The following is a 16,320-nucleotide window of genomic DNA, read 5'->3' on the forward strand; positions in this document are numbered from 1 at the left end:
CAGAATAACAGACAAGATGAGTGACAGTCGGAAACTAAGCAGCATGTAAAATTATGATATTCTGGAAATTATAAGGTTTAGTATAATTATATTGAATAATTTAAGTGATATATGTGCACACATACTAATCATAGGTCAAAACAGCTAAAGCTAAATTTGGCTGAATTCTAAAAGGCAGAAGTGAAGTAAAACGAAGAGCCGTTTGGGAGCCGAAAGAGCCGACTCTTCTTTGGTGAGCTGAGCCAAATGATCTGACTCACTAAAAACAGCCGAAATTCCCATCACTAGTTTTGACGCTCCGGCGGCCGCGTTGGGACAAACTTCAAACTAGCGAAGCGAGATTCTCTCTCCCAGACACACGCTATATATTAACCTTTATTTAATAATAATCATGCTGTGAAGCCGCTTTATTCCCAGCAGACCGAGAGGTAAGGATGTGTGGTATATTATGAGTGTAGTTGGAAGCAGAAGAGCGCAGTTTATCTCAGTTGTTTTTTAACCCGAAGTCTGACTTCCGGTTAGCAAACAGCTAAAAATAAACCCGTCAGACAGCTTCTACTGCCGGTAGAGACTCACCGGAGACCCGGAGACCGACTCCAGCACGGACTCTGTCTGTTGTTATAGACCTGTAGAACAAAGTGAGATATTGTTGTGGAATGCTGCATTCAAGTGACAGAAAAGAGGCTCTGAAATGGTAAATATCTTGTTTTGTTTTGAGTTCAACATGTAACCACTCGTTACTCGTTCCATCGCAATATCAGCGCCCTGCAGCAGAGCTACGCTTGTAGCTGTTACATCCAAAAAGATATTAGAAAAATATCCAAAATATGTGGAGAAAAATGTGAAAAATGATGTGATAAACGTTAGAAAAATGTCCAAAACTTGTTGTTACAAAAATGTTTAAAAATTGTGGAAAAATATTAGAAAAATATCCAAAATATGTGGAAAAAAATGTCTGAAAAGTATGTGATAAATGTTAGAAAAATATCCAAAAATTATCAGTAAAATATGTGAAGAAACTAGTAAAAAATGTCAGAAAAATATTAGAAATATGTTCAAAAAATATCTGTAAAATATGTGAAGAAACTAGTGAACAATGTCAGAAAAATATTAGAAAAATGTCTCAAAAATATCTGTAAAATATGTGAAAAAAATAGTGAAAAATGTCAGAAAATTGTGAAAAATATTAGAAAAAATATTCAAAATATGTGGAAAAAATGTGTCTGAAAATTATGTGATGAACGTTAGAAAAATATCCAAAAATTATCTGTAAAATATGTGAAGAAACTAGTGAAAGATGTCAGAAAAATATTTGAAAAATGTCCAAAAAGTATTTGTAAAATATTTGAAAAAGACTAATGTAAAATATACAAAATTATTTGTAAAATATGTGGAAGAAATAGTGAAAAATGTCAGAAAAATATTAGAAAAATGTCCGAGAAGTATTTGTAAAATATGTGAAAAAACTAGTGAAAAATATCCAAAAAGTATCTGTAAAATATGTGAAGAAACTAATGAAAAATGTCAGAAAAATGGCGATGACACTATTTTCTCCAAGTAGATTTTATTTTGGTCAGAGAGAGAATCAACATCTGGGAGTTTACATTTAATTTTTGTAAAGCTTTTTTTCCTAATTTCTTCATATGTGCTACATTGTAGCAGGAAATGTTGCTCTGTCTCCACCTGTCTCTGTGGACGGAGCTGACACAGCCTGTCTTCTCTAGTTTTCTCACATTAACCATAAATCGGTTTTTGTTTTGGTTGTCGTTGCTCCGACGCTCTCCGGAGACCGTGGACGCAGCACAGTGACAACCACGTGGTGGTGTTTCTGCCCTCTGATTGGCTGCGACAGCCGGTGCTGATCAGCTGCTCTCTGCGGATCTCAGTACAGCAGAGAGCTCCAGCTGCTGGAGGAACACAGCGGGGACTTGGCTCCTCCTCAGCGGCTCTCAGCGCTCCACCGCCCGGGCAGCTAACGGCCTCTCACCGCTGACAGGCCCGCACTACAGGCTCGTCGTTCAGTCCGTTTAACGTTTGTTTTTGTCTTGTTTTAACGTTCCAGTGATGCGAAAGCGGAATAACTCGGAGGACAGCGGGACCACCGGCACTCTGCTGGACAGCGACCCGGACCTGAAGCAGCGTCCCGGCAGGGGAGCAGCGGTGCCCGCAGCGGGCGGCCGGCAGGGCCCGGGAGAGGACCGGAGCATGGGGAAACCCTTCAGGAGGTAAGACCTGGACCAGGACCGGGACCAGGTACAGGTGTGTTAGCACCTGGACTCTCTGTCTGTTTATTCTTCTTTACTAAAGAAAAACAACATGATGGAAACATTATATTAGGAGATAATAAAAAGACTGAAAGGTTATATGATAGCCTATAAAGTTTATTAGTTTATTAGTCAGTATATAGTAATAGTCAGTTTGTTAGATTTTAATCAGAAAAATAGAAAATAGTTTCAATACAGAAGTTGAGCTCATTCACAAAAACAGTAACATTAAAGCGCTGAACTGTGTTTATCCTGTTGTTGTACCACATTTATTCAATAAATAAATAAGCTGAAAAATAAATAATCAAAACTTAAAACTGTGGGATATATATATATATATATATATATATATATATATATATATATATATAATAGAATATTTTTAAAAAGCTGAAAAATATAACTAATAAGAAAGTAACCGGGACCGGGAAAGGTGTGTTAGCACCTGGACTGTCTGTCTGTTTATTCGTCTTTACTAAAGAAAAACAACATGATGGACAAACATTGTATTAGGAGATAATAAAAAGACTGAAAGGTTATATGATATAAAGTTTATTAGTTTATTAGTCATGGATTTTAATCAGAAAAATAGGAAATAGTTTCAATACAGAAATTGAGCTCATTCACAAAAACAGTAACATTAAAGTGCTGAACTGTGTTTATCTTGTTGTTGTACTACATTTATTCAATAAATAAATAATCAAAACTGTGGGAAAAAATTAAATAAAATATATAAAAAGCTGAAAAATATAACTAGTAACAAAGTAAATATTTAAATAAGTACAAAATAACAATTTCTGTTGATATCTGGTGACTGTGGAGTCCATGAAGGCAATGCCAGAGGTCAGACAGGAAGTTAACAAACCAGTTCAACCCAGTTCACCACACTGATCCATCAGTCTTCAACTCTGACCCAGTTTACTCATCATAGTTCTCAGTTCTCCCATTGTACACATTTATTACACACATGTTATGTGTATTTACTTCAGTCTGGTTTGTATATATAGAGACGTTTAACCCAGAGCTCTCCTGTCAGGTTCACTCTTCTTCTTCTTCTTCTGTTTAATCCTCATTAGAGCCTTGCAGCAGCAGCTTACTCTCTGACACAAGGTCGACCTGAACAACCAGACTGACCTGCTGACAGAGATAGGACGCTGCAGCAGTGCATGCTGGTCAATATGAACACATTAATACCATACAACGTATATTGCTAACCAATGCAACATCAGCGCACATCAGCAGAGCTATGCTTGTAGCTGTTACACAAAAAATATTAGAAAAATGCCCCAAATATATTTTGTAAAATTTGTGAAAATAAATTCGAAAAATATCAAAGAGAAATTGTGTGAAAAATGTCCGAAAAGTATTACAACAATGTCCAAAAATAATTTGTAAAGTATGTCGAAAAAATAATGAAAAATGTCTGAAAAATATTAGAAAAATATCCAAAAATTATTGTAAAATATATGGGAAAATTATGTAAAAAATGTCTGAAGATTCTGAAAAATAATCAAAAAATATTTGTAAAATATGTGGAAAAAATAGTGAAAAATGCCTGAAAAATATTAGAAAAATATCCAAAACATATTTATAAAAAATGTGAAAAATATCTGAAAAATATCCCCAAATTATTTGTAGAATATGTGAAAAAAATAGTGAAAAATGTCCGAAAAATATGTGATACAAAATGACAGCAGGCAGACGTTGAGCTCCACAAGAAAAACAGTTTGTTTCAAAAGATTATGGGCCCTATTTTAATGATCTATAGCGGAGTTTTAAAGTGCAGTTTAAAGAGTTTAAAGTAGAAAATAATCTGAAAGAATATTAAGTATTTACTGATTAATTAGTTTATATATCCAGTCAATTAAACACATTAATGCATCAATAATTATAATACAATAATACAATATAGATTATTCTGCAGAATGAGTGCTTTTACTTTTGGTACTTTAAGTATATTTTGATGGTGATACTTTTGTACTTTAATTTAGGATTTTCACTTGTAACAGAGTATTTCTACACTCTGGTACTTTTACTGCAGAAAAAGTTCTTCCAGCTCTGTTCTCATCAGTAAAGCTGTTCTTTATAGTGCTGCAGGTTGAAAGAGAGGTTACGTCTAAAATTAGATCTCAGTCATGTGAAGAAAGAACTGACAGGAAGTGACACACTGTTGGAGATTAAATGTGAATAACTTTTATTTTCAGCATCAGCTCTTCAATGTTTGAGCCTTCGCTGCAGTTTGATTCACTGAGTGTCTCGTCACGTCTTTTAGGTTTAAGAGTGAAAGAAGAAGTTTGTTCTCCGTTTCACTGAATCAGCGTCTCAAAACCTCTCAATTCCCCACGTTGCTTCCTGCATGCAGTTACTGTCCTGCTGCGTGTTGTAGTTTTTCTTTCTGCTGAGTATTTATGAGTGTGCTTTAGCTGTAAAGATGATGTTTCTACAAGGCAACATGATGAGATGTTAAATGTCTGATGAAGACACCTCCCCTATTAGATATCAATATTCATACTTAAAAAAATGAAAAGGATAAAAAGATAAAATCAAAGATTGTATAATACATCCAAGTTTCAAATCTAGGCCGGAATACAACAATTGATTGAAATGTACAATTTACATAGAAGTTTATGTTAATATTACAAGTGTCATAAATCTTTGCTAATTAAAGTCCTTTTCAGATGTTTTTCAAATAATATGATGTGATGGAAAAATGTCCCACAGTTGTGTGCAAAATATCCCAAACAATACGTGAAAAATATACAATTAAAATAAAAAATATATATATATATACAAAAAATGCCCCAAAAATATCCGAAAAAAATGTCTGAACAACATGTGAAAGATGTCTGAAAAATGTTTGAAAATATGTCGGAAAAATATCCAAACAATATGTGAAAAATATACAAATATATATTTTTTAAATATACAAAAAATGTTCAAAAAATATGAATATGAAAAATGTCAGAAAATTATTAGTAAAATATGTAAAACCACATCAGTGAGCCTCACTGTGTCACTGGGTGACATGTTCCTTCATCATCATGAACACACTGTTGTTTATTCTGACTCAATCCCACAGCCACCGTCCTGCTGACACTAATACTCACTAGAGCTGAAACAATTAGTCGATTGACAGAAAACTAATTGGCAACTATTTTGAGATTCAGTTAATCGTTTCAGTCATTTATTCGGTCAGAAACAGGGAAACGACTCCAGTATCGTCTGATTCCAGCCTCTCAAATGAGATCACTTCCTGCTTTTCTTTGTCACATGTCATTGTCAACTAAATATTTTGGGGTATTTGGACTTTTGGTGGGATAAAACAAAACATTTGAAGACGTCACGTGAAGCTGTGATGGACATTTTCATGGAATTAACTATTATCAATTAATTAAAAAAATTATATAATGATTAATTGATAATGAAATTAATCGGTAGTTGCAGCCGTACTCACTAGAGCACCTGATGTTTTGGGAAATTACAGATAAAACTATATATTTGTGTTTGTAAAGATTGATGTCTTCAGTAGGAACCAATGGGCCACAGACAGGAAGTCAGACAGTATTGAGAGACGGACCAAAACGTAGCTGAATTTCATCTTGTAGTGTCTTCCTCATGCATAGTTTGTGTTGCATTCACTGACCTGTAGTCCTGTGGGAATCTCTCAGTGAGACATGCAGAGGTGTTTTCAGCTGCAGCTAGAGAATGTAGTACATAAAAATACCTCAGTGTTTGTTTTCTTCCTCGCTTTCTAACTATCGTTCAGCTCTAATTACGACTCAGCATCTTTCCGTGTCCTGCAGCTGTAACCAGGTCACTGCAGCAGATCTCAGGTGTCCTACTGGAACCTGATTTCTCTCAGTAACCTGGTTTCTGTTCTGTTTGTGTTGTTCAGGTTTGTTTTCTAACAGTTAGATGTTGGGAGTCTCTGCAGAGCTCAGCTGGATGCACAGTCATCCTCTATAAGAGTCTATATAATGGAGGATTTAGTCTGTTGGCTGCAGGCCTAATAAGAGTCCAGCACTCAGACTAAGTGTTGACAGGCTTCATCGTTTATTTTATACCGGAGATGACGGATGGACTCAGTGTGTCAGACCGTGAGGCGTCGGAGAGAAACTCCGTTTAGAAGGAGAACTTCTGTATTTAAAGTGTTACATCTCCCACTGGTGTTAGAGATCAGATCTGTTTTAATATTTTTCTCTCTCTTCCACTTCAGTCAAGCCTAAAAACGTTTTTGCGATATTCCAAGATTTTTTTTAATTTTCTGCGTTTCTATTATCTGAAAATGATTAGTAAAATATGTGTGAAAAAATGGAAAATGTCTGAAAAATATTAATAAAATATCTGAAAATGTCCAAAAAATATCTGAAAATTATTTGTAAAATATGTGAAAATTAGCTGTGAAAAATGTCTGAAAAATACCTGAAAATGATTAGTAAAATATGTGGAAAAAACACATCTTCTTAACATGATACTAACCTGTTTCTATCCAAATGTAGCTCAAATTTTCACGGAATTTCAAGAAAATCGTCAAAAGAAAATGTGAACGAAAGGCTAGTTTATTTGATTATCAGGAGCTGGTTCATGGAGATCAGCAGTACGTGGAAACATTTATACCACCAAAGAAGAAGATGACGTCATTAAAAGAGCGCCAGTCGAAGCTCAAACTGGACATAAATGTGAGATTAGTGTTAGTTTCATGTGTTAATGTGAGGAAGGTTCCATCAGATCAGTTTTAATATTTTTCTCTCTTTTCCACTTCAGTCAAGCGTAAAAACTTTTTTGCGATATTTCAAGATGTTTTTAATTTTTCTGCGTTTCCACTCACTTTTTTTATACGTTACTTGAAAACCGGTGGATGAAAACGCACCTAATAATAACTTGCGTAGACGTGATCTAATATCTTGAAAATACCATAAAATGCTCTCGACTGTACTGGTTTCAACCTCCACTTCTTCTGTGGTGACTGATGGAGTTTCAGTGTGTCCTGCAGTCCCTCCTCCACCTCTCTGCGGTGGCTTCACCTCTGTGTGACCTTGAGGTTGCGGCACGCAGCGTGACATCAGCTAATAATACTGCAGGCTCGCCGCCAGCTGCTGCTGAGCTTCCTACGACCGGCCAGCCGGCCCCGGAGAGCTGTAGTAACACACACTCAGTATACTGCACACAGTAACACAGTGTGAGTGTGTGTGGTGGTGCTGGTGCAGGGAATTAATCTCCCTGAAGTTTCCTCGACTGTGGAAACCGAATTCCTGCTCAAACCTGAAGGACACACGGCAGGAAGGAGGTTTATAAAGTGGAGATGCAGTCGGTGTAACTCTAACTGATGTTCAAACATCCTGTGATCTGACATTAAGTATTTATATGAGAGCAGAGTTAAATTATAGATACATAACCTGCAATACAACTCCCTTCTGCCAGTTAGGAGGAACAGCCCACCTTCTAAGATGCAGTGATGACTGAAGTGTGCAGATAGACACTGTTCTCTTAGCCGTGTTTCCATTCACATATTTTATTTGCATTTTGAAGCATTGTTAGAAATATATCCGAAAAGTACGTAAAACATTTCCAGAAATATTCCCAAAATTATTAGTAAAATATGTGGAAAAATGTCTAAAAAATATCTGAAAATGATATGTAAAATATGAGGAAAAAAATAAAGATGTCCGAAAAATATTAGTTAAATATGTGGAAAAATATATGGAAATTATTACTGAAATGTGAAAAATATAAGTGAAAAATGTCTGAAAATGTCCGAAAATTATTCGTAAAATATGTGGGGGGAAAAAACCCGTAAAAATACCCCAAAAAATACCTGAAAATTATTATTAAAATATGTGAAGAATATAATTTAAATATCTGAAAATCTTGGTAAAATATATGAAAAATGATAGTGAAAAATGTCTGGAAATGTCCAAAACATATTAGTAAAATATGTGAAAAATATCCGTAAATTATCACTGAAATATGTGAAAAATACCTGATAGATATTAGTGAAATGTGAAAAATATAAGTGAAAAATATCCGAAAATTATTATTAAAATATGTGAAAATAATTGGGAAAAAATCCAAACAATATCTGAAAATGATAAATAAAATATGTTTTTAAAAAAAAGAGGAAAATATCCGAAAAATATTGAAAAATGTCCGTAAATTATTAGTGAAATACTGTATGTGAAATCTTTTTTGAAAAATATCTGAAAATGATTTGTAAAAGATGTGAAAAATGATTGTGAAAAATGTCTGAAAAATACCTGAAGAATATTAGCGAAATGTGAAAATTTAAGTGAAAAATGTCTGAAAATATCCGAAAATTATTAGTAAAATATGTGGGGAAAAAACAGTGGAAAATGTCCTAAATTTTAGTAAAATGTGTGAAAAATATAAGAATATGGAATCAGATTTATCAACATGAAGTAAAATAAATCTTTCAACCAACTATCTAACATATAATAAATATTTTATAAATAACGTACTTTAATGACTGGATTGTGTCTGTGTGTTTTGGATGAAGAGATATTGTGACCTTTCCTTTAGCTTCAACATGTCAGCGTTTATCGCAGAGTATCTGCTGGTGTTGTTCTTTCCAGACCTTTTCCCTGACAGTGAAGGTGACAGTTTGTTGACTCAACAGTAGAAATCAGTCTGATTCTACTGTGTCTCTGTGTCAGCTCAGATAAATAAACAGACAAACTGCAGTATTTTCTGATGATCTCCTGAATGAGGAATAAATAGTCAGAATTTGCATAAAATAATTAAAACACACTAACGTTTCCAGGTTTCTTTGTTTTTGTTAGAACTCTGCTGCAGCTGCGTTTTGTTGTAGTCGTCTCTAGGCTGCATTGTTGTGCATTGTTGTGACCTTGACACTGAAACAGGAACCTGTTCCTGTCTAAATCTCTAAGCCTCCGGTTTCTTTTACCAATCACTGCTGATTTCTTCTATTCTGACTCAACTGGTGCTCCGAGGGATCAACGTCTCCTTCACTCGTTAGTCTGGTTGAACCATTGGACAGCGTTTTGTTCTCCATGTACTAAACTAAATAACATCTATAAGTAAAGAGGACTTTCTACAAGCTGAAAGCATCAAACAACATTCAGACATATGTGAAAAATATCCCAAAAATGTCCAAAAATTATTAGTAAAATTTGTGAAAAATATCTGAAAAATGTCAAAGTTATTTTGCAAAAATATTTTTAAAAAACTGAAAAATGTTAAAAAAAAAAAATTATATATTTATATATATGTATAAATATATATATAAAGTGAAATAGGCCCCAAAAAAGTGAAATATTTTTGAAAAGTATTAATAAAATATGTGAAAAAGATGGTAAAAAATTACCAAAAAGTAGCAGAAAATTGAGTCAAATATGTAAAATAATAGTGAACAATGTCCCAAAAATATCTGAAAATTATAAAGAAAAAAGTGAAATTTTTTCTGAAGAAATGTATAATGTATAAGTGAAAAATATCCCAAAGCATATCTGACAAGTATTTATAAAATATGTGAAATAAACAAGTGAAAAATGTCTGAAAAATATCCGAAAGATTATTTGTAAAATATGTAAAAAATATCTGAAAAATATCTCAAAAATAGTAGTAAAATGTGAAAAATCTAAATGAAAGTATCTGAAATTTCTTCGTAAAATATGTTGAAAATATCTGAAAATTGAGTAAAATATTGAAAATATATCTGAAAAATAGTCCTTTCAGCCATCTGTCTGTACCCAGTCAAGCCTTTGTGGCAGGAGATTCATACATTTTCAACAGTAGTGTATATTCAAGTATCCTCCAGTTCCTCCTGTCCACATGTCCAAGTCTCCAAATATAATGATGTAAATAAAGTAAGGTAGGAACTCTGTAATGCTCCAGAGGAATAAAAAGTGCAAGGTGTTTATATTTGTTGGTGTTAAACATGTAGAAATGCAAGTGTGACATAAATAAGTTTAAAGGTTTTGGAGGTCCTGCAGACGCAGCAGACTGAATAATGAAAGAGCTGCTGGATCCTGTGACAGCAGGTTATCAGAGTGAGCGCTCAGCTTACAAACACACCGAGAGACTCAAATATCTCCTTTATTTAAAATAGATCAGCGAGGCTCCTTCAGTGAGCCAGATCAAACAGTAAAGCTGCACTTTATTATTTTATTTAATGTCTAAAACTGTATATTTCTTTAAAAGAAAAAGTAAATATAAGCGAATTAAAAAATAAAACTGAAGAGAGTCATATAGTAATTTAATTTCATGTTCAATAATATGAAGGAATACATAAGCTGAACATAATGAATGTCTTGGTGCGTTTGTTTTGTAAACCTCTGGTAAAGTAACAGTAACGTGGACGTGTCGGCGTGTGTCCTCAGGTTGGGTCTGGTGGGGAAGCTGAAGAAGATCATGTTGTGGCTGCTGGTCGTCTACGTTTCCATCCCCTTCATCATCAAACTCTGTCCGTCCATCCAGGCCAAACTCGTCTTCCTCAACTTTGGTGAGACACAAACTTTAATCCTGTTTCACTTTGGTTCAGACTGATCTCATCTGTCCCTAGTTTTCATTCAGTCCCTCCAGGATTTCACAGGCTTTTTCTGGGCTAAAATTCCTAATTTCAGGAAGTTGTGATGTTTTTTAGGTGTTTTCTTGCAATAAAATTGCAGGATTAGTGAAAATTGCAAATATATATATATATATATATATATATAATTCGTGAGAATAAAACCGCACTGTTTTGAGTGTTCTCAGTAATCAAAAAGGCTCAGCATTACAAAACTTATAAACACAATATGATTTATTTTGTAAATGAGGAAGTGCAGCTGGGGGTATTCAACAAAGTTCACAGTCAAAACAAAATCAAATATTAAAGTGCACAGAATATTCATATTTGTCAATAACAATTACAAAATTATTAATAAAATATGTGAGAAATTTAAGTGAAAAATGTCATAAAAAATGCCCCCAAAAAATTCGAAAAATGTCTAAAATGTGTGCAAAAAAGTCAGAAAAAAATCTGGAAAATGTTAGAAAACTCCCTCCGCACGCCGCCTGCCTCTACGGTGTAACACAAGTGTGTCAGAAAGTCATGTGATATGTCAGTGACCCTTGACCTCTGCCCCCCCTCTCTCAGTGAGGCTGCCCTACTTCATCGACCTGAAGAGACCTCTGGACCAGGGACTGAACCACACACACAACTTCTACCTGGAGCCGGACACCGGACTCAAGATCGGAGTCTGGTAACACACACACACACACACACACACACACACACACACACACACAACCACACACACTGATAAGCTGGTCTGACGCAGCAGAAACACACACACAGCTGAGTCAAACCTCTCACACGTGTTGCACACCACAAAAAGTATCTTTTCAGTATAAAAGTACAAGTCTGAGGTACTAGTACTTTACTTTAGTATTTCTGCTTCACTACATTTATCTGACAGCTTTTTTAACTTTAAAGATTTTTACAAACAAAACATATGAAGAGTTTATAGACCCTTTTCAGAGTCGTCGTCGTCATGATGAGGTCAGATTGTTGGCCAACACCAGCAGTGGGCTAACGTTACACATCTATCCAGATATCACATACATTTGAGATGACAGTAGGTTTATAATATTTAGGTTTGATGATGTTTTGATTTATAATTTGAATCATGTTTTCAGGCACACAGTTCCTGCTCAGATGTGGAGAGAAGCTCAGGGGAAACGAGGCGACTGGTACGACTCCATGTTCAGCTCCACCCACTCTGCCATCCTCTATCTCCATGGAAACGCAGGGACAAGGTGACCTCCCACACACACACACACAAACATACACAAGTGCACACACGCACACACCTCCGTCAGTCCCTGTTTGACCTTTGACCTGTTTGTGTTTCTGTGCAGAGGAGGAGACCATCGAGTCCAACTGTATAAGGTGAGTTTACACCTGGTGTAGCTGCTGCTGCTCACCTGTAGAGGGCAGGTGTGACTCACCTGTTCACCTGTAGAGGGCAGGTGTGACTCTTCTCCTCCTGTCTGTCTTCCTTCAGGTCCTCAGTTCGTTGGGCTACCACGTGATCACGTTTGATTACAGAGGTGAGAGTCATTCACACGTTTAACAAGCAAAGCTGCTTTAATACTGACAGCACATCTGAAGAGAGAGTCTGTGTGTCTGTGTGTGTGTGTGTGTGTCTGTGTCTGTGTGTGTGTGTGTGTGTGTGTGTGTGTGCAGGGTGGGGGGATTCAGACGGCTCTCCGTCAGAGGAGGAGATGACGTCAGACGCTCTCTTCATCTACGATTGGCTGAAACGGCGGATGGACGACAAAACACGGCTTTACATCTGGGGACACTCTCTGGGGACGGGGTAACACACACACACACACACACACACACACACACACACACACATATAGATAAACATATGAATAAATACACACAAACACACATGCATAAATAAATACACACACACACACATTAATAAATACACACACATAAATATATAAATAAATAAGTACACACATAGATACACACACACACATAAATAAATGAATAAATACACACATAAATAAATATGTAAATAAATACACACACATAAATAAATACACACGCAGTCGGTTCAGTAGCAGTGTTATAATTAAATATGATTGTTTTTCAGAGTTGCCACCAACCTCGTCAGAAGGCTGTGTGACAGAGGTCAGACTCACACACACTCACACACTCACACACTCACACACACACACACTGATGCATCAATAACATATCAGCTGATTGACAGTGTCTTTTTGTTTGAATAAACTTTATTGGAATTGTAACTGGACAAAATGACATGTGGCCGGTTAATTGATCCGTACATGAGTGTTCAACATTAATAAAAACACTCAATGTCTAAAGAACAACAAATAACGGATCCATATGTTGAAGGGCGGCAGTAATATTTCTCATTTTATTTTCAGGAAGTCCTCCTGACGCGCTGATCTTAGAGTCTCCGTTCACCAACATCAGAGAGGAGGCCAAGAGCCACCCCTTCTCCATAGTAACACACACTCTCACACATACACTCACACACTTACAGGAGGTGCAGGTGTGTGTTTGGTTAGTACTCAGTGTGTGTGTGTGTGTGTGTTCCAGGTGTACAGATACCTGCCCGGCTTTGATTGGTTCTTCCTGGACACCATCACAGCCAACAACATCCGCTTCGCCAGCGATGAGAAGTACGTGAAACCATTTTTTTTAATCATGTTTAGGATCTTTATTCGAGACTTATTTTGACATAGTAAATCTAATTTTCTTTAGATGAAATACATTTCCTAATTCCATCGGCCACATATCAAACGTTGGCAACAGCTTTCTGGCTAGCTGTGGGGATAGAGAGATGGCCTGGCTTCGTACCTTTCTTTCACTCTACCTGGCTCAACCACCCCAAATAGCACAGTTAGAAGGGCAGGGGGACATTTCTTATTAAATCAGATGAATGAGAAAAAAAAGAATACAAAATTAAAAAAAAATTTAAAACGTTGAGGGTCACAAAAAAGTATAGTAGTAAAAAGAAGAAGTCATAACATAATCTGTCACAAAAAAAAAGAAAGTCACAAAAAAGTAAAAAAAAAAAAAAGAAATGCCATAGTATAATAAGTCAAAAAAAGTTAAATAAGCAGAGTATGTCATAATAGCAAGTCAAAGTATAGTTAAAAAAAAAAAGTCAGAATATGTCACAAAAAATAAAACAGTCTTAGTATGCTATGTCGAAAAAGAATCTGAGAAAAGTCATGATATAATAAGTCAAAAAAAAGTTACAGTACAGTATGTCAAAAAAAAGTCACTCTTTACTCTAAACTATAACTTTTTTTTTACTTTTTTCAACACACTATACCATGACTTTTTTCAGATCTTTTTCAACACACTATACTATGAATTTTTGTAAAAATAAATCAGTACAGTATGCCGAAAAAGTTCGCAAAAAAAGTCATGGTATAGTGTGTTGAAATATTTTGTGAAAGAAGGTTTTCGTATAGGGTGTCTAAAAATTGAGTGAAAAAATGTCATATAGTATGTTGAAAAATGTCATTAAAAAAAGTCATAGTATAAATGTATATATTTGTGTATATATATATATATATACATATGTAAATGTATAAAATTACGGTTTCTTCTGTTTTTTAATTTCGACATTTTATACTATGACTTTTTTTAATGACATTTTTCAACACACTATATTATGACTTTTTTCGCGAACTTTTTGACATACTGTACTGATTTATTTTTACAAAAAATTTTGTGAAAAAGTCATAGTATAGTGTGTTGAAAGAGATCTGAAAAAGGTCATGGTATAGTGAGTCGAAAAAATATATATAATTTCAGTTAAAATATAAATAGTAGTGACATCTAGTGGCTGTTAGACAAACTGCAGCTGAAACTTCATATAAAACTCTACAGCTTATTCTTCCAGTGCCTCTACTGCTGATGTTTGGTTTTAAATAACACAACAGTAACATAATAATGTCCCTGAATGTAACTTTACATAACAGAGTAATGTCATAACATCCCTGAATGTAACATTAAACTGTTTGTGTTTATTCAGTGTGAATCATATCTCCTGTCCTGTGTTGATCCTCCACGCTGAGGACGACAGTGTCGTTCCTTTCCATCTCGGCAAAAAGGTTGGAGAGAGTTTTACCTCAAGTTTATAACCAAGATATTTTTATAGAATAATTTAATTCATTGAATTGTCTTTCAGTTGTTGAAATAGTAAACTAAATGCTGTGTGGTTTGCGGCTGCTTGCTTCCTCCTCCTGCAGCTTTACAACTTGGCGTCCCAGTCAAAGAGCCTCAGCGGTCACAAGGTTCAGTTTGTTCCTTTCCCCTCCTCTTTGGCCTACAAGCACAAGTTCATCTACAGGAGCCCAGAGCTGCCAAACATCCTCAGGTACCAGCAACACAACCACGACCACAGACCACTGTCAGAATACCACATTAAAACTCTGAGAAACAGTCCGACGTTCTGTCTCCTGGTTACCTGAGTTTAGCTCGTCACAATGAGACAATTGTCCACCAAATTTTGCTATTTTTAAATGTTGGTGTTACTGAGACATTAGTCTTGTTTGGACCTCCTGAAGGTGCCACTAACATTTCTGTCTGTGTTTTGTTGTTGTAGTGATTTCCTCGGAACAGCTCACCAACAGACGGACGATTCAGCCTGAAAACAGACTCTTAGTGGAGCGAACACAAACACACATTACCGTTTGTTTTCTGATCGGACTGAATATTCTCGCATGAACTGAATAACAAACACATCATTCCTTTTTATTTCTGCGTTACCATTCCTCTCACACCAACACTGGCTTCACAAGGTACAGTTTTTAAGGTTGTGCAGAGCGAGGAGGAGGACTCCGACAATGATCATACCAAACTGTAGAACGAACAGAGACTTTTTATTGTTTTAATATTTTGATGATCTTGATTCTTCACAATCTGTGTGATTTAAATTTTTGTTTGCTGTTTTGGGGTCCATCTGCTCATGTCTGACTCTTTTCGAGATCCAGTTTGTTTTTAATAAATGTCTTCTCAGCTTGAAGGCCTGTTATGACTTGAATTATGAATTAAATATTTCTTGTTTTATGTAGCTGTGGTTTTATTGATTTTTTGGTGGCAGAGAAAAACACTAAAGCTATGACTGCGAGTAAAAATCTAAAACAATTAGAAAAATACAATATAACATCAACAATGATGTTACAAGTGCAAACGGTTTATTTTCAGCAACATGAGGGCAGCAAATACAGTACTGAATAAACTGACGAAAGCTTTTTAGTTTGAGTCTGACTGAGTCATAGTATAGCATGTCATAAAAGATTAAAACAAAGTCTAATATAGTATGTCATAAAAGATTATAAAGGCAGAGTATGTAATATGTAAAATGTCATAAAAGTCATAGTATAGTAATAAAAAGTCAGTATAGTAGGTCGAAAAAAGTTTTTAAAAAAAATCATAGTACAATATGTCAAAAAGTCATATCAAAACATTTCATGGAAAAAAGTCATAGTATAGTATGTCGAAAAATTTCATGAAAAAAAGTGATAGTATAGTATG

The 16,320-nt window shown here is 35.2% G+C and overlaps 1 protein-coding gene across 2 annotated transcripts; it reads left to right on the top strand.

The window, feature by feature from the left end:
• The first annotated feature begins 292 nt into the window (after positions 1–292).
• On the top strand, positions 293–15,856 carry abhd12 (abhydrolase domain containing 12, lysophospholipase). Of its 2 annotated transcripts, none has more exons than XM_037782172.1 (14): positions 293–428; positions 2,063–2,225; positions 10,622–10,743; positions 11,377–11,482; positions 11,919–12,038; positions 12,141–12,171; positions 12,287–12,332; positions 12,469–12,601; positions 12,893–12,930; positions 13,191–13,270; positions 13,366–13,448; positions 14,816–14,894; positions 15,033–15,160; positions 15,389–15,856. In XM_037782172.1, the coding sequence occupies exons 2-14, from the start codon at positions 2,065–2,067 to the stop codon at positions 15,432–15,434; spliced, it is 1,173 nt and encodes a 390-aa protein (XP_037638100.1). In that variant the 5' UTR covers positions 293–428; positions 2,063–2,064; the 3' UTR covers positions 15,435–15,856. The 2 variants fall into 2 exon arrangements, with proteins under 2 accessions (XP_037638100.1, XP_037638101.1); XM_037782173.1 differs by lacking the exon at positions 293–428 and adding an exon at positions 454–694.
• Positions 15,857–16,320: the final 464 nt, after the last annotated feature.

The sequence above is a fragment of the Sebastes umbrosus genome, chromosome 10 (assembly GCF_015220745.1).
Source record: "Sebastes umbrosus isolate fSebUmb1 chromosome 10, fSebUmb1.pri, whole genome shotgun sequence".
Taxonomy (NCBI): Eukaryota; Metazoa; Chordata; class Actinopteri; order Perciformes; family Sebastidae; genus Sebastes; species Sebastes umbrosus.